The sequence below is a fragment of the Balaenoptera physalus genome (assembly GCF_965194825.1).
Source record: "Balaenoptera physalus genome assembly, chromosome: 1".
NCBI lineage: Eukaryota > Metazoa > Chordata > Mammalia > Artiodactyla > Balaenopteridae > Balaenoptera > Balaenoptera physalus.
Genome location: NC_138882.1, coordinates 43,445,631 through 43,469,918, shown reverse-complemented (window position 1 = coordinate 43,469,918; position 24,288 = coordinate 43,445,631). Strand labels below are relative to the sequence as shown.

The window sequence follows — 24,288 nt, the reverse complement described above, 5'->3', positions numbered from 1 at the left end:
TAAAAGCTTCCTATTTGGCTTTTATTTTCCTAGGTCCCCACCCTGCCATTATTTTTGTCCATTTATTTTCTCTTGCTCTTTGAATAGAGACATTATTGAAACAGGAGTGGGGAGAGAGCTCTTTGGAGCTACAGAAGAAACTTTTTGACTCTTGGACGTATTCAGTCAACTCATATACCTACAACAAATTAAATAAAATATATAAATACGTGCAGAGTTGCAACTATACGCTTTTATGCCCATGTAAAGCTTTCCAGCCATTTTGTCCCACACAGTTCTCTGTAGCTAAATCAGTGCTTGAGTCTGGAGAAGAGAAGCAGACACATCTTGGATTCTGGCTATCTAGATGAAATAGAAAATAGCAATTTGAAAGTTTGCTGATCATAAGCGCCTCACAGGTTTTGTTCAGTTTCCTTAGGAACTGCTTCCTTTAGCCCTTGCCTTGAAACCCTTCCAAGATGGGAATTTACTTCTACTACAGTGTCATGTTAATTGTGCCACTAAGGTGAAGTCATATGGTGGAGTGAGGAGTGGACCCAGAATTCTGGCAGTGGATTTGAGGGAATGGAGCTAGAGGAGACCACATATCTCTTATCTCTTGAGACCTTCACTAAGGAGCACATAGCTGTGAGTCCACATAGATGTGATCTAATGGAATTGTAAGTCAGCAGACAGCTGTGCAGAACACATGTAGATATACGTAAAAACAGGTGGGACTGGTGTAATGGAAAGCTGATCAGAGGAAAACCTGGAAGGTATAGAACTCATCCGTCCCTGATGAGGAGAGTGAGTGAGGCTAAGTCATCCCCTTTGGCCTGAATTGCCTCATCTCCAAAGTGGAACGCAAATAACCACCTTGTCTACCTAAGAGAGTTGATAAAATAACTGTACTCTATACAGATGCGAGACACCATCATTACTTTTCATTATTTCAGCAAACATCTGTTGTATGCTGTGTGCCAGGTGTACTTGGTGCTTGGAATACAGAGATGAAGAAAGCAGAATCTCTGCCCGGGGCATGAGGGCCTATGATCGAGTTTGGTTTAGTTAGGGATCTGGTCACAGACATGAACAATTGTGATACAATGTGGTGACTGATAGAGGACAACACTAGGCTCTTTCCTGGCATGTGGGTGCTTGGGGATGAGGAAAGGCTTCCTGGAGAAGGTGACTTCTTCTGAGTCTTAAAGGAATCATGCAGGCAGAGGTAGAAGTGTAATAAGCAAAAGCAGGATGGTGGGAAAAGGCGGTGGGCAGGGAATTATAGGTCGGGGAACAGAGTGAAGGGTAGGTAGTGTAAGAGATGATTAGAAACTGGCTCCAAGTAGAATGGGAAGCAGGAGCTTACCTTCCCTTGTCTGGTGGTTCTTTCTGTGTATCTCATTTTAGATAAGATCTCCATGAGGAAAGGGAAGGAAATGTGTGTGTGTGTTTAGATCACAAAAATGTAGGCACATTAAACACTCCCTAGGCATTTTTTCCAAGTGGCATAATCAAATCTGTAGTGTACATCGCAACACAGAACCTCTGTGGATTCTTCAGCCTAGATTCCTGGAAACACGTGATTTTTTTTTTTTTTTTTTTTTGCCCGCGCTGCGTAGCTTGTGGCATCTTAGTTCCCCGACCAGGGATTGAACCCAGGCCCTCGGCAGTGAAACCGCGGAGTCCCAACCACTGGACAGCCAGGGAATTCCACACATGACTTTTAAATGACATCCCCCTCCAGCATTGAAAACGGGGATCACGGGAAATGCTCTGTCCATTTGGAAGTGTGAAAACCTAGGCAGTGGAAGTCTCTGGCATATTTTCCTCCTAGGTCGTAAAGGAAAGTGTACTTTATTAACAGCAATATCTAGATGTCGTTTACATAGGATTTTTAGCTATTTAAATAGATGCGTGTTGCATTTTATCTCCTTTTCTGCTTTGAGAGGAGGGACGTTTAGCTTTTAAAAATATGGTTAAATCATAATTTGTAAAATGAGACTCAGTAGTAACAGATGACACTCCTATGCTGTCATAAATGCCTAGAACATCTTTGGGCAAACGCCGTTGGCTTTCTTCTGTGCAGGTGGAATGACATGGGAAATATCACTCACAACAAGTCAACTATCCTGGTGGAGCTCATCAGCAAAGAGGAGACTGCCCTCTTTCACACGGTAAGCAAAACGGACAGATGAAGGCAGGGTCCCACAGGCAGCTTGCTGTTTGTCTTCTCAACTTGTAATATCTTTTCCTTGCTCTCCATGTCATGAGAGAATAAATATTCTGTTGAACCCATAACTTTCCAATACTTGCCCAGTGCTGTCATTGCTCATTTCTGGAAGGTGGTGGGGACTTCATGCTCACAATGCTGGGATTTCAAGCTGAGTTTTGACTCTAGGGTTTGGGTTCCTCCACCAGCCTTATTTGCGGTGGATCACATTGTCTGGCGTGCCCTTGACTAGTCACCCCTGATGATATTGCATGGTAGTTTCTTTTACTGGCTGGTTTGGATTTTCTTTGCCATGATAGTCCAAGCCTGATCTGAAGCAAACTGGGTGATTGCCTTTCTGTTGAGTGCCTATTTGAGAGCCAAGGCACTCCCTGCACCTCCCTGCCTCCCATTTAATGATGCTTGGCGTTCGTGCCACGCTCTGCCTTGATTCATTTACTGATTTTTAAAGCACTTGGTTTAGCATTATGTAAAGACACGCCAGATCATCAGTGTTAACCCCAGTGCGTTGGGCATCAAGGATTCTTTAGCGGACAGTATTGTCTGCCATCCTTGGGTGGGCTTCATAGACATGACCGCCACTGAATTTCAGCACACTGGTTTCTGACTCAGGGGGTTATTTTGTGCTTGACGTGAAGGGAGGAAGGGACGTGTCCCCGCTCAGGGGAATCCTAGTGAAATGCATATATTTGGGTTGGCCAAAAAGTTCCTTCGGGTTTGTATGGCCAAACCCGAACGAACTTTTTGGCCAGCCCGATACGATCAAACAGATGTTTATTTTTCCCCTGTTTCTTCTTCTCCAAGGATGATATCGAAAATGCCAAGTATATATCTCGATTGTTTGCTACACGGCACAAGTTTTACAAACAAAACAAAATCTGCACTGAGTAAGTAAACATTTCGTCCACCCTCTCCCTGGATCAGCTTAAATTTTTGTGCTTTAGGGATGGTGTAGATCGCTTTTTATACTGACTCTTTTTCCTCATTCCTTGTAGAAGCTAAAGGGGCAAGTTAAAGCCGGGTGGGAGGGAAAGGGCTTTAATGATGAAGACTGTCTTGTGTAGTCTCTATGCCTAGGGAGAAAATGATTTGCAAATTGACTGTGAATGCTTGACTTCCCGAACGGATTGGCCGACATCAGTGCCTTTCCAACCTCTGCCGTGAGTTTGGAGGAACCGAGCGGTTCCCAGTTTGCCGGGGCGGCCCTTCGCGTCAGATGTAGAGTGTGTTCAGAAGCAGGTAGCAGAGTGACGAGCCAACTTGAAAGAGAAGAAGCTGCTGTCATCCTCAGCCCTGTGTTGCTCACACAGTTGGCTAACGCTGCATGTGCCTCTGGGTCATGTCACCCGCCTGTAAATGAGAGGCCAGGGTAATTAGAGGAAGACTTGGAAGACGCTAATAGATGTCACAAATCCATGTGTGTGTTTTTCAATTTAATTTGGAAGTAAAGATGATAAAGAGAGTCTGATGAGGGAACTTAACTGTGACCTGACCTTGGATATAGCGTGCCGGGCTCACACTATCATAGCCTTTCCTTTGGTTGCCTTCAAAAGACGTTCCTCAGCAGAGTACATCAGCAGTTGGGGAGCCCAAGGTGCTTAATTGTGTTTCAAAGAACTTTGGGATGTAAATGCAGGAGAAGAACTGCTTTCCCACGTCCCCAGTGGACACATGCAAGAGTGTGAAAATGCTGTCCTAGAGCAGTTCCTGCTGAAGAAGGTGCTGCTTTAGAACTGGAGCATCAGGTCCTGGCAGACTTTTTTCTCTACGTGATGGAGGCTCTTTCAAACCAGTCGTTGCCATTGGTCACTGTCAGAGTCTGAAAGTATATTTGATAGTACTGTCGGCCCTCTGTATCTGTGGGTTTCATATCCGCGAATTCAACCAACCATGGATCAAAATATATTAAAAAAAATTCCAGAAAGTTCCAAAAAAGCAAAACTTGAATTCACTATGAACCGGCAGCTCTCTACATTGTGTTAGGTATTATAAGTAATCTAGAGATGATTTGAAGTATGTGGGAGGATGTGCATGGGTTATATGCAAATGCTATGCCAGATGATATAAAGCACTTGAGCATACATGGATTTTGGTATCCAAGGTGGGTCCTGGAACCAATCCTCCTTGGATACCAAGAGATGACTATATAGAATTAGGTCTGCCAGCAAAGTTTGCAAATGTAAATCAGAAGAGCACTAATTAGAGAGCAGCAATTTAAGCCACCATATCTGTTATGGGTACACACGTGCATACACGCGCATGCGCGCATAGACACACACACCATTCTTTTGAACAGATTCCCTATAGGTCACATCTTTGCAGTTCTCTGCTGTTGCCTTTGATTTGTTGGGGTGTCTTTGACATCAACAAGAATTCTATAGTTGACTTCTGTAGGGTGAATTTAAAAACAAAACTATTTTGAGAAGTGTAGTCTTCACTGTAGTCTTCTGGTTTGATCATTTCTTAGCAAGTGGCTTTAACATAAAATGTTCTGAGTATTTGTATTTCTTTGGTGGCCTTTTCTTCTTACATGAGTGACCATCACATATATGAGTGAGCATCACATATTAGACTGAAAATTAAGGAAATTCTGTTTTCCTTTCTACTTCTGTAATAAGCATTCCTTTCTTCTTCATAATCATGTATGGGAGGTTCCTAACCTCTTATCTGATAAAAACTGGGACTCTCTAAAAAGCATACCCCCTACCCCACATAGACAGTAAATTCTGTATATATTGATAGTTTCAGAGCCTCGGCATGGGCTACATGAAGGCTTGGATTAGCCCTCTGGAATTTTATGAAATCAACATCATCTGAACAGCATCCTTCTCCAGAGGTCTCCACTCTCTAACCTCTAAAAGACTGTTGTTCATTTTTATTTCCCTTATAATTTGTCTTTAGAAATAAGCCTCGTTCTTCTAATATTACTTTGTAAAACATATTATAAAAGTATCATATGTTCCAAACATTTTGAAAATAAAAAAAGAAATTGAAATTGTTCTTAGCTTCAGCACCCAGAAATAGAAAATGTTTATGTTTTGCTGTAATTCTTTTTTATTTATTTATTTTTTTGCTGTAATTCTTAACTCATCTTTTCTCCTTTCCCCTCTTTGCCCTCTCTTGTCTATCTGGTCTTCTTGTACATGGTAAATAATAATAACCAACCTCATTTTTCTCAACTTTTCATGTAGACAATCAAATTCTCCACCCCCTATCAGACGCCAGCCCACCTGGAGCCGGTCCTCCCTGGTATGTATGAAATCTTCAGTTATCAAGTCCTCTGACTGTCGGGGTATGAGTGTCCTTTTTTTGTTAACTTGAAGACAGGGATGACTAGGGCATCATGACTAGGTCATGACCTCCTGACCAGGAGAGATATGGTGAGAACACAGGGGGGCATCAGTCTGCTATGCAGGTGTGATGCACACCCATTTTGTCCCTCTTGTGCCCGCCCATGTCCGTCACTTTTCTAAGTGTGACTCAGGGTTCACCCCCATGAATTTTAGTCTGGGCCGATGAGACCATGTTCCTTGAGCACGCAACCTACTGTGTGTTTTTCTCCACTTGCTTTATCTATCTATCTATCTTTATCCACTATTTCTGATTTTTGCATATAGACATGTCTTCAGTTATAATCTCCACAAATTCTTTTATATTCACTGCCATAGACAGAGTTTAATAAACTAGTCAGAAAATGTCTACTTTAAATGAGCAAAAATTGAAGGAGTCTAGTTGATGGTCTTAGGTAGAGTATTCAGTGGGGAAGAAAATTAAAATTAATTAATTTCCTAATTTTAAGGCCAACAGAATTTGAGTTGATCCACTTTTCTACCTACCATTAGCCTTTCTTTACAAACTGCCCTACTAATCATGTGAATAAGGAAACACAACTCATTTCAATGCATGTGTTCTGTCTTAGACTGTGTTTTATTTTGAGAATTACTTAAGGATGATATCATAGCAAGACGTGGGAGAGTTAGTTTCCTTTAAACTGTCTACTTGTTTTACGTCATAATTCTTTTATTTTAGATTATGATTTATTTTACACAAAATCAAAATAAACATGTGACCTTTAAATGTTTGTAGGTTGAACAGTTCCTTTGAGTTGATGGGAGAATAAAATTGAATTTTTCTTTATACACAATATATATCCTATAACACATCTTTAACTTGTCTTTTAAAAGGAACTGTTTGAGGGTTTTTTTTTTTTTTCTTCTGGAAAATGCATTGACATGAACTCTTAGAATTCTAGAGTTTGGTCATCATATCACATAATATTGATAATTCCTGCGAACCCATGTGAATATTATTAATCTCTGTGTTAATGTGCAACATCTCACGAGAGGTCTTTGCCTTGGAGATGTAGAGGGCTGCTTTGGGCTTCTCCCCTGAAGTACCAATAGATTTGTTCACGGCACTGGTTTCCTTATTCTTCTCCTTTGTTGATATTATTTTCCTTTTCCCTTCCTTAGAGTCCACATGTCTTTACTAGTGAGATAAATGTTCACTTGTGTCCATGAAACACCAGGGGAAGCAAAGTGTTTTAGGGCTATCTTGTGATTTGATCTCATCCTAATTATCTAGAGAAGATACAGAGGCTTTCCTGTTCTGTTTGGATGAAGATAATCTACAGGAAGCCAGATTCCTGGCTTCTCCCTTTCCTCTGCCCCTTAGGATTAAACCATTTCAGCAAGAGTTCCTTGGGATGAGTGAGAGTAAAACCAGAGAACATTGTCTCCTTTGGGCTTCCTGGCTGATAACAAGGGCTCCTGATTGTTGTTTTTCTCTTGCCCTTCTGGCTCCTTTATTACGGCATCTAATTTGTTTTTGTGTTGGCAGATCTGGAGAGAAACAGAATAGTATATTGGAATATATAAAGAGACAGAATAAATAATCCTGAAATGGTATTTGGAGGATTAGCTATTACTATTTCTCACTTGTATTGCTTACACACTTATGGCAGTTCATAAACAGTCACCTACTTATAGGATTTTTCTTTTTTTTTTTTTTAAATAAGAGCAAGAGAAGGCAGAGGTGAGCCAACTTTGCCTTGCTGTAGATTTCTGTTCCCTTGTATGAATCCCTCCCTACTGTTCTGTTTTGTTCTGTTTTGTTTTTTGAAACCTAAAAACTGGCTGTCCAATCATGGAAAAATTGAGTTGAATTAGGTATTACCAAAAAGAGGAAAAATATTTTTAAATTGCTACTCAAAAACCAGCCAAGAGAGATTTGGGAATATTTAGAAGAGCTGATACTCTGAACTACTTTCTTAGATTAATTTCAATTCTTTATTTCTTCTACCCTGATTCTCTTTAATTTTTGGATTTCTTGTCTTCATTACCTTCTTTATTTGCCCTTTTGATGCTTAAACATTATTTGTAGCAAAGGAAAGAGTAGATGAGTTATTTGCCCAGCCTTGGACTCTGCGTAGTGTTCTTCTTCTGTTGAGGAATACTGAGAAAGTGTGACCCCTGCTGGCTTTGTGGGGTTTTTTTTTTTTTTTGACTTGATCTCAGCTTCTGTCCCAAAGCAGTAACATTTAAACTAATATCTATAAGATTAATTTTAAAATAATCAAATAGAAATATAAGAGATCATCCTGTTTGGTGGGTTACAAGCTTAAACTTTATCTTTTAGTATCAAAACTCTTCCTTCAAACACATTTTTACCTGGAACCCTAATACATGAATAAAATGGATAATGTTGGAGGGAGGAGACTGATTTGAGTGACAGGAAGCTGGGACCTACTGAGGTTAAATGACTTGCTCTAGACCGTATTAGCCATTAATCATATATCCTTTCTCGGCTCCCCAGTTAGTGAAGCTCTCTAAGCATTTTGGTGTTTTCTCTAAAAGTTTTACCTTCCTCTGCAGCATGGAGTTATTCAGGTTGCGTCTAAATGTCCATCTTTAAGAGTCTTATGGCGAAGAGTCCTCACTGAAGGGCTAGATGGTTGAACTGGATCCTCTGCAATGGGAGGGTCAATAAGTGGTCCTGGGAACTGCACGCTCATTGTTAGGGATCACATTTCAGATTTTATATAAATTTGCAAGTGGGCCCATCTTAACACTCCCCTGTCCCTATTTGAGGCGATGTGGCACTGTGAACTAGGGTCATAGGTACAACTATGCTGATGGGTACGAACTTCAGGAGGGACCCAATTTTGAATAGAAGGAAACAGGCTTCCCCCTTACTCTCATTATGTTTTAGGTGGAACATAATAAAATACATCTTCTGAGTTATTCCTTTAAAAGAGGCATTGGGAGCTTTGCAGGTGTGTTAGAAAATACGTTCTAAATAGGTGCCTTCATGTTGATTACAGCCTCTTTCTCACCTTGAACCAGCCTCCCCATTCCCCCCTTCTTGTTTCTCCAGTCCTAAGCTTGGTGATGAGATGGGGGTGCAGACGCTTAGGGAAGGGTTGGGTTGAGTGTGGAGGGCAGAGCGTCTGCAGCGTGCCTCCCTGCAGGCGGGGTGAGCGATGGGGACCATCGTGTGCTCGCGCTGGTGCTTGTGAGTGTTACGGCCGTTTGTGCCAAGGCCTCCCACCTGCGCTGTGTTCTCTGTTTCAGCCCCGGCAACAACCGTACATCTTGCCTCCCATGCATGTCCAGTGTGGCGAACACTACTCGGAAACACACACTTCTCAAGGTAACTGGCTTGCCGCTGTCCCTTCTTAAGACGCAAAGTTGAGAACTGGTGATCGGTACTGAGACTTTTTATGGGGGATGACCGTGATACTTTCATTTTAACTTTGTCTGAGTGGCAGCAGGCAACAGCTTGGATTTGTGAAAGGCATAGAATGTCATTTACCCCTGGGAGGAAAATTTCCCCAGAATTGACTGCAGAGGGACTTGGGGGAAGGCAGTGAGCAAGTTCCTTTCTCCTCCTCCTTCTTGTAAGTGGGGTAGAGAGGAGAGTGACAGCTAAGCCCCATAGAATACTCTTCACCCTCCTTGTCAGTGTCAGAGAGCTTGTAACAGTCAAGCAGGTTTTCAAGGTGACAGAGAACACAGGCATCCAGAGTAACTGAAAGAAATACACACAAAATCTCAGCCCCTCATTGTAACTCTCCTTTCCCATCTCTCCCACTGGCCCCTTTCTCAGTGCACTTGTTAAACTCTTTTATTCCTCTTTTTCTCCCTAAACACTCCCATGCAAAGTGTGTAAAAAAAACCCATTCCAATAATAATTATTCTGAGAATGAGCATTTATAGAGCAATTCCTCCCCTTAAGCACTTGTTCTGAGCACTTGCACTGTATTGTCTCATTTAATCCTCAAAATAAACCTAGGAGATACGTACTGTTATTATTTCCATTTGACAGATACAGAAACTGGGGTACAGAAGGGGTACTGGGGAGCTTGGATACGAAAATTGGTGTCTTGACTCTTGAGCCAGGCTCTGTAATCATTACACTAACTATCTCAAAAAAGGAATGGGATTAAACATTGGATGTTGACAGTATGGTAAATGGATAATTTGTTTCTGGGTTATCATTTGCTAGCTGTTTTGAATCTCTCTGCACTGTCTAAATGTGAGCATGGAGACTAAGATAATCAAGATGATGTAATTTAATAAAACACTACTTTTTATAAGCAGACTAGCAAAGTTACCCTGCTTCTATGGGAGGGCACCAAACCCCATTAAGGTGGATAAAGGCAACATGTTCTCCTAGTTTTTCTTGCCTATATCATCTCATCTGGTCTATGTTCCCGCCCCTCCTCTTCAGGCAGCCAAGTGTTTTCAGTCACCTTTTCTGTTTTTTAATCTTTTCTGCCTTTGCTTTCTTCTACTCTGCTCATGCTTGAATCTGTAGTGTAAAAAATGAATATACTTTGCCCACAGAAAAGTGTGTTGGCAAGAGGTTGCCTGCCTAGGGGTGTCTGTGTATGTGTGTGTTAAAGGAACACTGGACACCCAGAACGGGCCTTACTTTAGAAATCTGCTTTTTATCTCTTTAGGTACCTCTTTAAAGTATTATTAATTTTAATGTGAAACTGACCTCAGTGATGAAACCAACTCTAGAGGAGGGTTTTAGACAGTGGCTAGAAAAACCTCCTGATTCTTATTTTGCCCTCCGTTGGCTGCTGATCAGAATGAAGCAGCCACGCATGCTGACATCCTGACTGTGTTATTTGCCTTGTGCCTTGACGGACGCTCAGCAGTCCCTCGGATACAGGGAGTTTTCCCATTGCAGTCAGGAAGGTCAGCTCCCAGGACTCAATAACTTCAAATCTATTGCCCTATTAAAGTTCTTGACTTCCTGGCCCAAACATCCAGTTCTGTCGCTGAGCCCTGAACAGGAGGACAGGTCTCCCAATGTGAGGGCCATTGTTGGTGCCTGATTTAAAAGCTCATGGCCAAATCGAGAACTTAACCCAGGTGATAACGCTTCCGTATGTGCATAGCTTTCTTGGTTTAGATTCACTTTTCCTCTTTAGTGTGCTTTAAAATGTTCCTTCCATATGTTGGCATCTTGCCCAAGAAATTACCAGTGTTTCCATGGAATATGTGGGTGGAGACCGTGGGATTTCCCTTTTTACGACTTCTGTAAGTGTGAGGATGAACTTGATTGAAGCAGGACGGTGTGGACGTTCATGTGCCTCTGTGTGTCTCCTTGCAGACAGCATCTTCCATGGGAATGAAGAAGCCTTGTATTGCAACTCGCACAACAGCCTGGACTTAAGTTATATAAACGGCACCGTCACCAACGGCAGTGTGTGTAGCATTCACAGCGTCAACTCCCTCAGTTGCTCCCAAAGCTTCATCCAGGCTTCTCCCGTGTCCTCCAACCTCAGCATCCCTGGGAGTGACATCATGCGGGCCGACTACATCCCGAGCCACCGGCACAGCGCCATCATCGTGCCATCCTACCGGCCGACCCCCGATTATGAGACGGTCATGCGGCAGATGAAGAGGGGGGTCGTGCACACGGACAGCCAGAGCCAGTCCCTGCGAAACCTCAATATCATCAACGCCCACGCCTACAACCAGCCAGAGGATCTGGTGTACAGCCAGCCCGAGATGCGGGAGAGGCACCCCTACACTGTCCCTTATGGGCCCCAGGGGGGCTACGGTAACAAACTGGTCAGTCCATCGGACCAGATCAACCCAAAGAATACCACGGTGCCAAGCAAGCCCGGGGCGAGCGCCATCTCACACACGGTGAGCACCCCGGAGTTGGCCAACATGCAGCTGCAGGGCACCTATAACTACAACGCGGCCCACATGCTCAAAAACTATCTCTTCCGGCCACCACCCCCCTACCCACGGCCCCGCCCCGCCACCAGCACGCCGGACCTCGCCAGCCACCGCCACAAGTACGTCAGCGGCAGTAGCCCCGACCTGGTGACTCGCAAAGTGCAGCTGTCCGTGAAGACCTTCCAGGAGGACAGCTCCCCGGTGGTGCATCAGTCTCTCCAGGAGGTGAGCGAGCCCCTCACGGCCACCAAGCACCACGGCGCGGTGCACAAGCGCCACAGCCTGGAGGTGATGAGCAGCATGGTGCGGGGCATGGAAGCCATGACCTTGAAGTCGCTCAACATCCCCATGGCCCGCCGCAACACCCTGCGAGAGCCGGGGCCGCCCGAGGAGGTGCCGGGGAGCCACGAGGTGCCCCAGCTTCCCGAGTATCACCACAAGAAGACTTTCTCAGATGCCACGATGCTGATCCACAGCAGCGAGAGCGAGGAGGAGGAGGAGGAAGCTCCGGAACCGGTGCCCCAGATCCCCGCGCTCCGGGAGGAGATGGAGTACAGCGCCCAGCTACAGGCCGCCTTAGCCCGGATTCCAAACAAGCCCCCGCCCGAGTACCCCGGACCCAGGAAGAGTGTGAGCAACGGGGCGCTGGGGCAAGACCAGGTGTGCCTTCCTCCCGCCATCGCCAGGGCCAGGGTCCTGAGGCAGGGGCCAGCCAAGGCCATCAGTGTCTCCCGGGCTGACCAGACAGCCATCAACGGGTCCCCTCTTGGTCCATCCATCTCAGAGCCCGACCTGACAAGTGTGAAGGAGCGGGTCAAGAAAGAGCCTGTGAAGGAGAGACCCGTGTCTGAAATGTTCTCCCTGGAGGACAGCATTATAGAAAGAGAGATGATGATCCGGGTAAGTGGCTTCCTCTCCCAGGGCATCTTTCGAGGGACAGTTAAACGGGCTGATTTCCACCCTCGCCCGCAGCCCCCTCTGCTCCTTTTCCATGATTCAGACATACATCCTCTGGGCACTGAAGAAAGCGCAAGGCTTATTCAGGGAATGTGGTAGGGATTTAAAACTCACTTGGCATATGAACAGGTAGTGTTTCATTTCACAAAACTTTGTTTTTCACATAAACCTTCCATTCTCATTCATGGCTTCTCATAGGTGCGCTTGGTGCAAAGTGCTGTGATAGAGTCAGGATCTTACAGGTTGGTGGTGTCGAGATTGGTGTCTGGGCCAGCATTTGCTGTTTATTCAGGGTCAGACTTCCCATTGCATGAGCTGCCAGGAGCTCACCTTCCTCCATCTCCTGGTACTTTGGTTTTTCCAGGGGAAAGCCCTTCCCCCCCCCCATTAGATATTAAAAGAGCAACATCCCTTCAGAGCACAGCTTTCTGTGTAGATCTAGATGTCAGGATCGTTCATCAATATTGTCCATGATGTATCCAGCTTTATTTTCAAATCTTCTTTCGAGAGATGTTTAACACAAATCCAAGAAAATTACAATGAACCCAGAAGGTTACCGTTGAGCTTCCATTAGACATTCTTATTCTATCGAGAATTCACACATGCATATTTATACAGACACCACACTTGTCCTGGAAGTATTCACTCCGTTAAAAAATTAAAAATTCCTCTCATTATAACCATTCAAACCTAGATTGACTTCTCCTCTGCATGTACCACAGCTGAACTATAAGGTAGCCAGGGCTTATTTTAGGAACTCCAGAGCAGTTGTAACTTAAAATGAGCTTTGATGGAGTTCATTAGACTTTCTTCATTTATAAGTCTCCCAATTCTCTAGAGGGAATCAACCTGTAAAGAAGAGTAAAGAGCCAAAGTTTTAAGGAAGCCAAGTCCCTTGGTTTAGAAGTCTAGTCCATAGCAATGTTCCTACTTTAGACAAACCTTAAGAACATTCTTAGCCTCACGGTTCTGGCCATCCGTGGAGTATTGCTAAGAATTTGGTACAGGCGTAACTTTTTCCACCTAGAGGGAAATTGTGAAAGTTGTGCTGTGCCTGTGGGAAATAAGACCGTTGGGCTGAGATGTGAGGCTAGATGCCTTGCGGGGGAGCTTTTTCCGGGGGATGGAATGAGATGCTGGAATGAGATGCGGGGCTGGGTGCCTGGGGGGGAGAGCTTTCTGAGTTTGGGAAAAGTAATCACTGGTAGAAAGGGATTTTCAGCACTTCTTGGCCTCACACCCCTTTAACACAACTTGGTATCAAGAACCCATCAGTCTAAGCGTTCAGCTGCTGCCTGCATGGTCCCCTAGCCTCACTTAGGTCGTATTCATTCTCTTCTCTTGTTACCTGTATTAAACAAAAGCCTGTAGCCAAATTCATGGCGCTGGTTCCCTACATAGTGCTTCAGGCGTTATCACAAAGGAGCAAGGGCCTTTTCCACTGTTTCCATGTGTCTTCCCATCCCATCCATTGGGTAAGAGCGAATAGCCAATTTTACCCCTTAACTAGTTCAGGAACATCATTACCCCAGCCCTATGTCATTTTCCCTGATTTTTTTTTTTTTAAATGTGTACCTTCTTCTTCTATCTTTTTCTTAATTTTAAAAAATGTTTATTTCTTGGCTACGCCTCGTAGCATGTGGGATCTTAGTTCCTCGACCAGCCGCTAAGATCCTGGTCCCATGCATTGGAAGCACGGAGTCTTAACCACTGGACCGCCAGGGAAGCCCCTTCCCTGATTTTTTCCCAAATCCTACACACTTGTGATCTCAAGGGCTGCCGCCCTTGGCTGGTGTCCCAACCTCAGAGTAGGACTTGGAGGGTCTTCAGTGAGCCAGGCAAGATGGTGACCACGCCACTGGCACTGATGCTTGGGATGGGTCTCTATTGTCTTTATGAAGAAACTCACCCCAATGACCTCCCCGCATCTCAGATGGCTGTCTATTCCCTGCCCCCCACCATGGGTAGCTTTTGCCTGGCTTGTTAGGCATGGCTAAGAAGAGAAGGCTGTCAGGGCCTCCCTAGGATAAGAAAATGAGAAAATGTAACCAAATAGGAGCTGGAGGGAGACAGCTATGGTGAGAATTTGCCCCGCAGGCAACTCCCTCCCTCCAATTCTGGAGCTGCGGGTCCATTTGATGGATAGTTCAGGCCTGTTGTCTTGATAGCTTCTCCTGGCTCCTCCTGCTGCCTGGAAGGCATTTCACTGTCTGTAGTCACCTAACCCAAAATCAGGTACTGGGAAGAGAAAAGGCCAAATCAGATCTTTGAATTAATTATTTTTGATCTCTGGTAATAAGCTGATAGGATAAGTGAGGAGGAGCTAAGAGAAACAGGTTATCACTGGGGTTTCAGTTTTCATTAGGTAAGTAGTAATCCTTTCCCAAGAAAGACAAATAGGTTTCTTTTGGCTTTGGGCCCAGTTGGGGTTACCTTATGGTGCAGGTGGGAAGGAAGCAGAAGGGCTGTCGGGAGGACTTTAGGACCATTTACAGAAAAAAATTTTGCTCTCTTAAAACTTTGCTCAACTAAAAGAGATAATGGGGGGAAGATTCACAAAAACAAACTAATAAGCAAGTAAACTAACACCTCCACACACACACACACACCACCACCACCACATTTAAATCCAAAAATTTCAAAATCTGTCTGGGGTTGAGAAACCAGGGCCATTCTTAAGAATATTATACCTTTGGGACCTTTCTCACTTTCTCACAGTTAACCTTCCTCTGAGATGCTCCTTTGGTTTGTCTGATGGGTCAGCCCTGTCACTGGACCAAGCATCTTATTGACAGAATCACTCATAAAGGCCAGGGCTCCATTCTTTTTTTTTTAACTTTATTGAAGTATAGTTGATTTACAATGTTGTGCTTAATTTCTGCTGTACAGCAAAGTGACTCGGATATATTTATATACATATATATTCTTTTTCATATTCTTTTCCATTATGGTTTATCCCAGGATATTGGATATAGTTCCCAAGGCTCCATTCTGACTGTAGGTGGCATTGAGGGGATGCATGTAGGGGTATAATGCCATCCCCTATATCCACAATTAGAATAATCTGCACCGTGGCTCCATCAAGATACTTCTCTGGGGAGTAAATTTCTAAATGACAGACTAAGAAAAAAAATACCTAAAGGTTTGAAAAAAGAAAACAGGAATAAGATGACTCCTTCATCTGTGGCAACCAAAGGAACCTGCAAATTGGTTTCACTTTCGTGTGGATCAAAATCATAAACTCTGTAAAACTCGTCTGTTTCTATGCTTTATGAAGTCTCTCTGTTCTTTTGTCTTCTAAGACAAAATTATTTGGTGGAAAATGCTCCCATTGTCTTGCCTGAAATGAGTAAATGGAGGTTTGTTGGTACCTCAATCAGCTTAGAGGGCGTGAGGAAGCACAGCCATAGGCCAAATAACAGGAGCCCTGACTGATGCAGTTTCAGAGTGTCTGTGCAGCTGAGGATAGAGAGGAGTTGAAAAGCCACAAACAAGGGCCAGGTGTTAACAACCAAACCTTCCCCTAAGTGCTCTGCTCGGCCCCTAGATCCATATTCTCCCATGGCTTAGTCACATCCGGTGGTTCTTCACCATGGTCGCTGGGAGCCATGGTGTCCATTCCTGTGGGTCTTCCGGATGAAGCATGAAGGGTGCTGCTGTGTAGGTCATCTCCGGTGGCCCCAGGCTGTGGTATTAGTGACTTTGCTAAACCACAGCAGCTCTCATTTTGGGGATGATATCCCGGGGACCAGAGAGAGTCAATACAGGATTAACACCCTCAGTCTTAGCCCCTCTGAATGGAAACTTGGGAAGGTTTTTGTCTATTTATGCATGTATCCAACCTCTTAAGAATGCAACCAACAGTTTTTATAAGGTTTTTACTGTTTAATCTGTATAAAAGGTCCATCATTGTGATTAAGTTTGATTATTCATGAATCTCTGTGTCTCTTTTCCTTGTCCTGTCTTCCTTCAGCCCTTATCTTCCTAAAGTGTCTCGTGTACGCTGTTTTCTTGTGAGCCCCGTGGCAGGGCGTATTTGTATGGAGTCTTTGCTCTTGTTTGTTTGTTTGTTCGTTCATTCCTCTATTTTAAATAAAAGCTCAGGAGGCCTGGACGAGCCGGTGGGAATAATGGGAAGACTGTGTTTGAATTTGCCCTGCTAATGGTGATTGTCTGCATTCCTTGGCTGGGGAGTTACAGATTTGGGGAGATTAAAACACATTCCAGCATTCTCCTGGTATTACAAACAATGAGAACATGCCTTTTCTTGCCGCAAGAATCTAGAGAAGCAGAAGATGGCAGGCCTGGAGGCACAGAAGAGACCACTGATGTTGGCAGCCTTGAACGGACTCTCGGTTGCTCGGGGCTCGGGGCGGGAAGAAAGTCGCGTTGATGCCACCCGAGTTCCCATGGACGAGAGGGTAAGCGCTGGGCTTGTCAAACATGTGACTCATTCTCTGTGGTCTTAGGATTCCAACGCTCTCTCCTCGCCCAGACATGCCAGCATGAAGGCGTGTTTGACGAATTCATTCTTCAATTTGAAGCTTAGCAAGACCTGGTCTGTGCTGTATTAAATTGATCCTTTTCAACATCTCATGTTTCTTTGTCAGGTTGGTGCCATGATGACCCCTAAAGACACCAGCCCCTACCTAGCTGTGTGGCCTTGGTCAAGTCATTCAATTTCTCTGGGCCTGTGTCTTTATTTCTTTTGCAAAATGAAGATGTTAAGCAGTTGCTGTAGCTCTCAATTTCTGTGATTTTTGTGAACAAATACCCTTTATTAGGGAGTGATTCTTTTACCCACGCATTTATAGAATCCTTTAATACGCTGGCCCCTTGTTTGGCTATAACATATGGCTGATTTATAATTGTTAGGGTAATGCATTGTGGGAACTTTGGTTTTGAAAAGTAACCAGAAGTTGCGTGGTAGTGTTTCAGAGGTGAGGAAGCATGTTCTTTTAGTTCCTGAAATTGCTGTCAGGTTAAGAAACAGGTCATGTAAATGTAATAGAGTGCATTACAATAAGATTAGGGTTTTAGGTTTTTGCCAGCATGTATGAAGTATTAGCATGCTCTTAGAGCCAGAAGGGTCTGTAGAGGGATCATTTAATCTAATTAATACCATATTTTGTTATTAGTAGCTTGACCATGGGAAAAATAAAAGATGGGGCGTCTAATCCTCACAACTAGAGGACTGTGGGCCAGTATCATCTTAAAATTTAGCTAAGAACAGCTGTGTAAGTGGAGGGAAGGACGTTTGGGTAATTAAGATTAACAATCTCCTTATCACTAGAACTTTAAACAGAGGTGATAATAACAAAAATACTAATTTTGAATTTCAGCTCTTGCCTGGTCTGGCAGATTTGTTCTGTTTAAGGTATGAGTGAGAAGGAAATTGGTTATTGGAAAAGAGACACTAGCAGTATGGTCAGTAATGAGACCAAATAATCAAACATTAGTTTGTCCATCTTGAAACTACTTATTAACACCGTCACTGTAAATATTTTAAGAAATCTGGTGGTTTGGTTGGAGTGTTTGGTTAAGATAATTCAGAGAGCTGGAGATCAATTTCTGTTGCAGTTCAGAACCCTGAAGAAGAAGCTCGAAGAGGGAATGGTGTTCACAGAATATGAGCAGATTCCAAAGAAAAAGGCAAATGGCGTTTTCAGCACAGCGGCTCTGCCAGAGAATGCTGAGCGCAGCCGTATCCGCGAGGTTGTCCCCTATGAGGAGAACCGCGTAGAGCTCATACCGACCAAAGAAAATAACACAGGCTACATCAACGCCTCCCACATCAAGGTAGGAAGTGGGGGGTGGAGAGGGGCGTGTTGGGAAGGCTGGTTGAAGATTGCTGGGTTAACGGCAAAAGGGCAGGGAGGAGAAAACATACGGGCTGCCACTGTGCATCTTGGCTTGTCCCCAAACCGCAAGGGAATGTTTTTGAACTCCTGTGCTTTTCTTAGTCAACTGGAAGGCCATGCCTATCACACAGAGAGAAGGAAGCCCAGCGGCCTCAGGGAAAAAAAACCTCAGGTCAGCTATTTCTGAAGCTTGCTCATTACGGAGGATTTAACTTTTTCTTCTCTCTGTGCGTTGTAACTCTCCCGAAAACTCACAGGTAAAGCTGAGGATTAGCCCTTGCAGTTTGTCATTTGCAGGTGATGGAGAATTTGGAAATCACAGGCATTATATTTCTGTCACTGGAGTTATGATGTTCAAGACAACAGAAACTTACTGTTTCTCCCTTGTAATACTACTGGTTAGGCATTTTAGAGCTGAAGTCCCAGAGCTGAAGTCCCAAATTTGCATGATATTTAGAAGAGTGGGCTAATTTAAACATAAGCCGTAACGGTGTGGTTGATAATGAATCTTGCAAAATGTGCCACATTATTCAATGCATTTGGGTCATTAAATTTTTGTTACTATTTCAAGTACTCCAAATCTTCATATCTCAGTATTTCATAGACTTTAAAGTTGGTCAGCTTAGCTTTACTTCAGTTAGAATTTAGAGTTATGGATACACGTGTGCATGCAGTGAAGTGTTTCCTAAATAGCTTACCTTCCTCAGGGCTCCTAATGACAGAACATATTTGTTTAGAATGTCACCATTTGCTCTGACCTCTGAAGCAGGGGAATTATCTGTGTACTAATGTGAATTGTATTAGTATAATTGTTACAGTTGTTACAGGATGCTTTTCAACAATAACAAGGTTCAGATTCATAGTCTGCTGTGATCAATAACCTTAGAAAACCTGTATCTGGCATTATTTCCTTTCTTCATTGGACTTTTCAACTGTAGCCAAATTATAGGTAGGTTCCTTTGAGCCTTTAAAATACAGCCAGATGTCTGGCCCATGTATCAGTTCTAACGGTTTTGATACAGAATATGGGAAGTGTACCATGGTTGGGTGTAGTGTTTTTGTTCACCGAGCATAGATAACCACATATATTTTTTAAGTGTCAGAAAGTCCTGTCCAAAGAAATAGGATGGCGTAACTCTCATGGATCATATTGTGTATTCTACTCTTATTTTTCAGAGTGAGAACTCTCAAAACAATGAAACAGTAAAAACTGAGCCCCAGGAAACTCTGAAGGAAACTGACGGTGGTGAATTTCATGGGCTTAGTTTAGATAACGAAACAATGACCAAAATAATGCATGCAAAGATGCAGATCACACAGCTGCATCTTGCTAGACTGTCTGAGAAAAGCTTCCACAGCTGTAATATACTATGTTCTTCTTTTGGCCAGATCGCCTCCCCCATTTTCCATCTGCTCTCTGGAAAAAGCTGTCAGTCTTGCATGCGCTGTGACCAGTGGGTGGTGTCAACATCTCTTCCACCCCTTCCTCCATATTCTCTGAGGCCCACATTTCATCTTGTGGATCCGGGTTAGACATGGGTGTGTTTAATAGACCCAGAGAGCTTGCAAGAACGTGTCCTTGTGTTTTTGGAATAGAGTTGTATGTCTTGCCAATGTTTTCTCCCTGGGTTCCAAGCAGCCGTTAACACAGAACAGAGATTTATTTGCTCCAGACGTGGAATCACATCTGTGAAATCTACCTCAGTAGCTTTGGTGGTTGTGTTTTTAATGCAGTTTTTAATACCCTCCTGTCAATACTTGGGAATATGCTGAAAGGCCCCAGGCAGCAGCATACTCTGGAAGTATTTATGGCTCCTATATGTTGGGTGCCAGAGAGGCTAATGTTTAAAATCACAATTCCACAGATAAGCCAAACTCCTAGCCAGCCAGCCAGCAAATGTATGACTGTTATCTCCCACCAGTACTCGGAAAATGGATTTTGCTTGCCAGCTTTGACCTAAACATGCCTTGTGTAACGAGACAATAACTGACATTGTTTTTGTTTGAATCAAGTTAGTATATAGCTTCATAAAATAAATGAGAGAAAAAGTTTCAAAAAGTGATCACTTCATTGCCCCTAGCACCATCTTGAGATCCCCACTGGTGAACGTGTAAGGGAGCCTGACTTGGCAGTATCAAGGCACAGGAATGGAGGCAAACCCAGAAAGAATCCCTCCAAAGGCCACCATTTCACCCTGATAGCATGAGCTTCCACACTTGAGGCATGACTTTTTATTGATGCGTCTCTGCTGCTAATATTTACAGCTGCAGAATTATCCTCCCAAGATCACCCTGAGCTGTGTGGGGTAATGATTTTATTATCCAAAATCATCTCATGACTCCAAAGTTCAGTTGGATGCTGTGGTATTGTACGAGGGGAAGGTGATGATAAAATATCGTGTGCTGTTGGCTTAAGTACATTCATGATACTTCTACTGTATGTGGTACAGAGTAGCGGGTACAACAGAGGTTTAGGACACACTTCATACCAGGGCAGTGGTAGAAAGACATTGCTCCCAAAGGCGTGTTATTCCATGGTAGACTTTTCTATTATTTAAAAGCATGCCATGGAGTACTGTTTCTCAGACTGTGGACCACAATATGGTAGTGGTATATGAAATCAGTTTAGTAGTCGGGAGCAGTTTGGGGTTTTTTTGTTTTGTTTTCTTTTGTTTTTTAATGGAATAGACTAGAAAAAGGAGAAAAGAATGGCAATTATCAGTACATTGCACATTGGAAACATAACTATTATTTCTGTAACAAATCGTTAGGTTATATACATATATTCATGTAATATTGTATATGTGGGTAGATATATGTATATATATGTTTTTAATATGCACTGGTTTGTGCATAATTACTGTGGGTTGTAGACCAAAATTGATGAGGTATATTTTAATAAGCTTGAGTGGCAAAAAGTATTTTCATGTGAGCATGTGTCACCAGCCATCCACGGTGTCAGGGCTTTTGATGACGGCACTAACACATTTGGCCTAAAAATATTATTCAGGGTTTTCAGGTGGCTACAAAAGGACCCGTGGTCAGCATGTAATTCTGTCCTGGATTTGGGGTTTATTCACTAATGCTTGCCTTGGTTTCCAGGTGGTGGTTGGTGGGGCAGAATGGCACTACATCGCCACTCAGGGGCCTCTGCCACACACATGCCATGACTTCTGGCAGATGGTGTGGGAGCAGGGAGCGAATGTGATCGCCATGGTCACCGCAGAGGAGGTAAGGGGGAATGGCCGTACGGCCATCTGTCCCAGTGGGGGTGGGGGCAGAAGATGGGCTTTGTGTCGATGACTTTGCTGCCTCATCCTCCTTGCGGCAGCACCATTTCTCTGCAAATCCTTTTCTCTCTGACGTGCATCTCTTTTCTCTCCTTACTTCCATATAGGTTTGTTTTGTTTTCCAAAGATAATTTATTGTTATGTCCCGTTTTTATCCAGCTCTTAACTCTTTTCCTTGGATCACCATGAACTAAAATTAAACAAACAAACAAACAAAAAAGAACCAAACTTCAGTTCAGCCAGCTCACTTCTGTGTGCCAAACAAAGCAATGATCTTTCCACTGGAGTTTGAGAACTTTGGGGCTGCTCTGGGTAAATCGGCATATATTCCCAAGCCCGGGCGTGGCCAGCTCACATGCCTTCCTGCTTATCAGCTGAAAAGAGACCAGAGCTGTTGTTCCTGTGGAGGCCTCTTTCTTTGGGGAGAGAAAAAAAAAGTCTTTTTCTTCCTTTGCCAAGTCAAACATAGTTTTTCCCTTGTAACTAGAGAAGTCTACGTGGTGTTCCAAAAACTGGCATATACCCCCATTCCGTCTAGCAGTTCGCTTGGAGCTTGCTGTCTTTGGGGGAAGATATTTTGGGTTTCTTTTCTTGTCACAGTCTCGATTTTTTTAAAATTTTATTTTAACCACTTCCTTTTGTTCCTTTCATTAAATTTTAACTTATGTTTTGAAGTCATTTAAGGAAAAAGAGTTTTTTGTTTGTTTGTTTGTTTTTTACCATATGTATGGTATTGCATATCCCTTTCCTAACAACTTTAAAAGGATGGGGAACAGAAAGAACTGAAAACAAAAAAAAGTCATGTTCCCTTCATTAACTCTTTTGAGCAGATGCTTTCCAGAACAGCCCATTAGAAGGTAGTGATGAAAGACTTTGGGCTCTTTCAGGCCAGTTGTACTTCTCTAGGCTGACCTTCTGTCCCACCTTCCCACAAAGAGTAAATGTTCCTGAAAATCTCTAGTTTTATCACTTTATCGAATTACATCCTTGGAAGGGATTCATTCAACTTAAAACAGTGTGTACTTACCATCTGTGCTGACCCCAGGGTAAACACAACAGACATGATCCTTGTCCCCAGGGAGCTTACATCCCAGTGGGATTTACAGTAAAAAGTGAACAGAGTCAGCTCGGATAGTGCTAAGTGCCATGGAAAAAAAATGAAACCAGTAATGGGATGGAGGGTGGCCGTGGGGCTACTTTAGACTAGACTGCAGCCCAGGGCCCTCTGAGGAGGTTGCATTTGAGCTGAAACCTGAGTGACAAGAAGGGACCAGTCTTAGGAACAAAATCCAGTGATCTGTGAGGCAGCCAGAGACTTACAGTCTTTTGAAATCTGTAATTGATGTAGGTACTCAGCAGTTATATAAATTAAAGGCCTCAGACAAACCTGCTTTCACAGGATGGTTAAATAAAAGAGGCAGGTGTGCTTCAAATTTAAGAAGACTCAATTCAACCAAAAGAATCAGGGCAAGATGACTTGTGTCACCCAGAGATGTATTGCTTTGTGAGCAGGCCAGCCTTCACTTGCTACTCATTCCCCCAGCTCCGTACACTGGGCATTTCTCCTCTCGCTCCACCCACTTCCGCTGGGTCCGCTGCTAAGCTGCCATCTCATCCACCCCCGCTCCCACTCCTATGATACCAAAACTGTGCACAACTTTAAAATAGACCCCATTTTGTAAATGGTTGAGAATGCATACCCCCAGAAAAGATGATAAAATTAAGGGAGAGAGAAGAGGGGTAAAGCCAGTTTTCCTCTGCTTCAGTTGTCAATGGAACTAAAACAAATGGGTCAGGCTGAAAAAAACGTGAGATTGACACTAGACGATAAAGACAGCGTCAGTGGCTGGTGGGGTGTAACAGAGAGAGCCCAGGGCCGAGCATCCGACATGAGAAGCATGACCTAGAACAATTATTGGGATCTGTCACTCCTCTGCTTAAAGTCACTTCATCACCTTTGGATGGCTTCCCACTGACCGTGGGGTGAAATCCAAACTCCCTACCGTGGACCAGGAGGCCTTCTAACCTCTTCTCTGCCATCCACACTGAAGACCTTTCTGTTTCTTGAACACACCTAGCTTGTTCCCGCCTCTGGTCTTCACCCTGGCTCTTCTCTCTAACATTCAACTGCAGCCCAGTTGTGAATCTTTAAATTTTTCCATTGCTATAACTGCGTGGTAAATCTTATTATTGGTGTTAGCTAAGATGTATGGGTATCTACTCTGGGATAGACACTGCATGACGCTACTGAGTCAGTGACTTAGAAGCCATTCAAGTTTTCCGCTGTCCTTAAGATTTTAAGATTAAGAGGATAAGAGCTTCCCCTGACTCATGTCCAATTTTGCTTCTGTGTCTGATTCAGGAAGGCGGACGAACCAAGAGCCACCGATACTGGCCCAAACTGGGTTCCAAGCACAGCTCAGCCACCTATGGCAAGTTCAAGGTCACCACAAAGTTCCGAACAGATTCCGGTTGCTATGCAACCACAGGCTTGAAGGTCAAGCACCTTTTGTCCGGGCAGGAAAGGACAGTGTGGCATTTGCAATATACTGATTGGCCAGATCACGGATGCCCAGAGGATGTCCAAGGATTTTTGTGTAAGTCTTTTCTTCCCTGTCGGGGTTTTACCAACAGTAATAATGGTCTTATCAGTTGGAGGTGAAATGGAAAGAGAGTCTACTTTCTCTTAAGTGGCAAAAGTATTACAACATTCAGCATATAATACTTCAGTGGTATGTGTAGAACAGAGAAGACTAATACATGGC

The 24,288-nt window shown here is 43.6% G+C and overlaps 1 protein-coding gene across 6 annotated transcripts in view; it reads left to right on the top strand.

Moving 5' to 3' along the window:
* The window catches only part of PTPN14 (protein tyrosine phosphatase non-receptor type 14), a 168,910-nt gene that overhangs the window by 133,556 nt on the left and 11,066 nt on the right, over positions 1 to 24,288 (top strand). For all 6 annotated transcript variants that reach the window (XM_082471428.1, XM_082471427.1, XM_082471429.1 and 3 more), the window contains 9 exons: positions 2,069 to 2,156; positions 3,017 to 3,099; positions 5,404 to 5,461; positions 8,785 to 8,863; positions 10,838 to 12,315; positions 16,650 to 16,793; positions 17,953 to 18,171; positions 21,336 to 21,464; positions 23,886 to 24,120. In XM_082471428.1, coding sequence (XP_082327554.1) covers positions 2,069 to 2,156; positions 3,017 to 3,099; positions 5,404 to 5,461; positions 8,785 to 8,863; positions 10,838 to 12,315; positions 16,650 to 16,793; positions 17,953 to 18,171; positions 21,336 to 21,464; positions 23,886 to 24,120 — 2,513 coding nt within the window. The remainder of the gene's footprint in view (positions 1 to 2,068; positions 2,157 to 3,016; positions 3,100 to 5,403; positions 5,462 to 8,784; positions 8,864 to 10,837; positions 12,316 to 16,649; positions 16,794 to 17,952; positions 18,172 to 21,335; positions 21,465 to 23,885; positions 24,121 to 24,288) is intronic.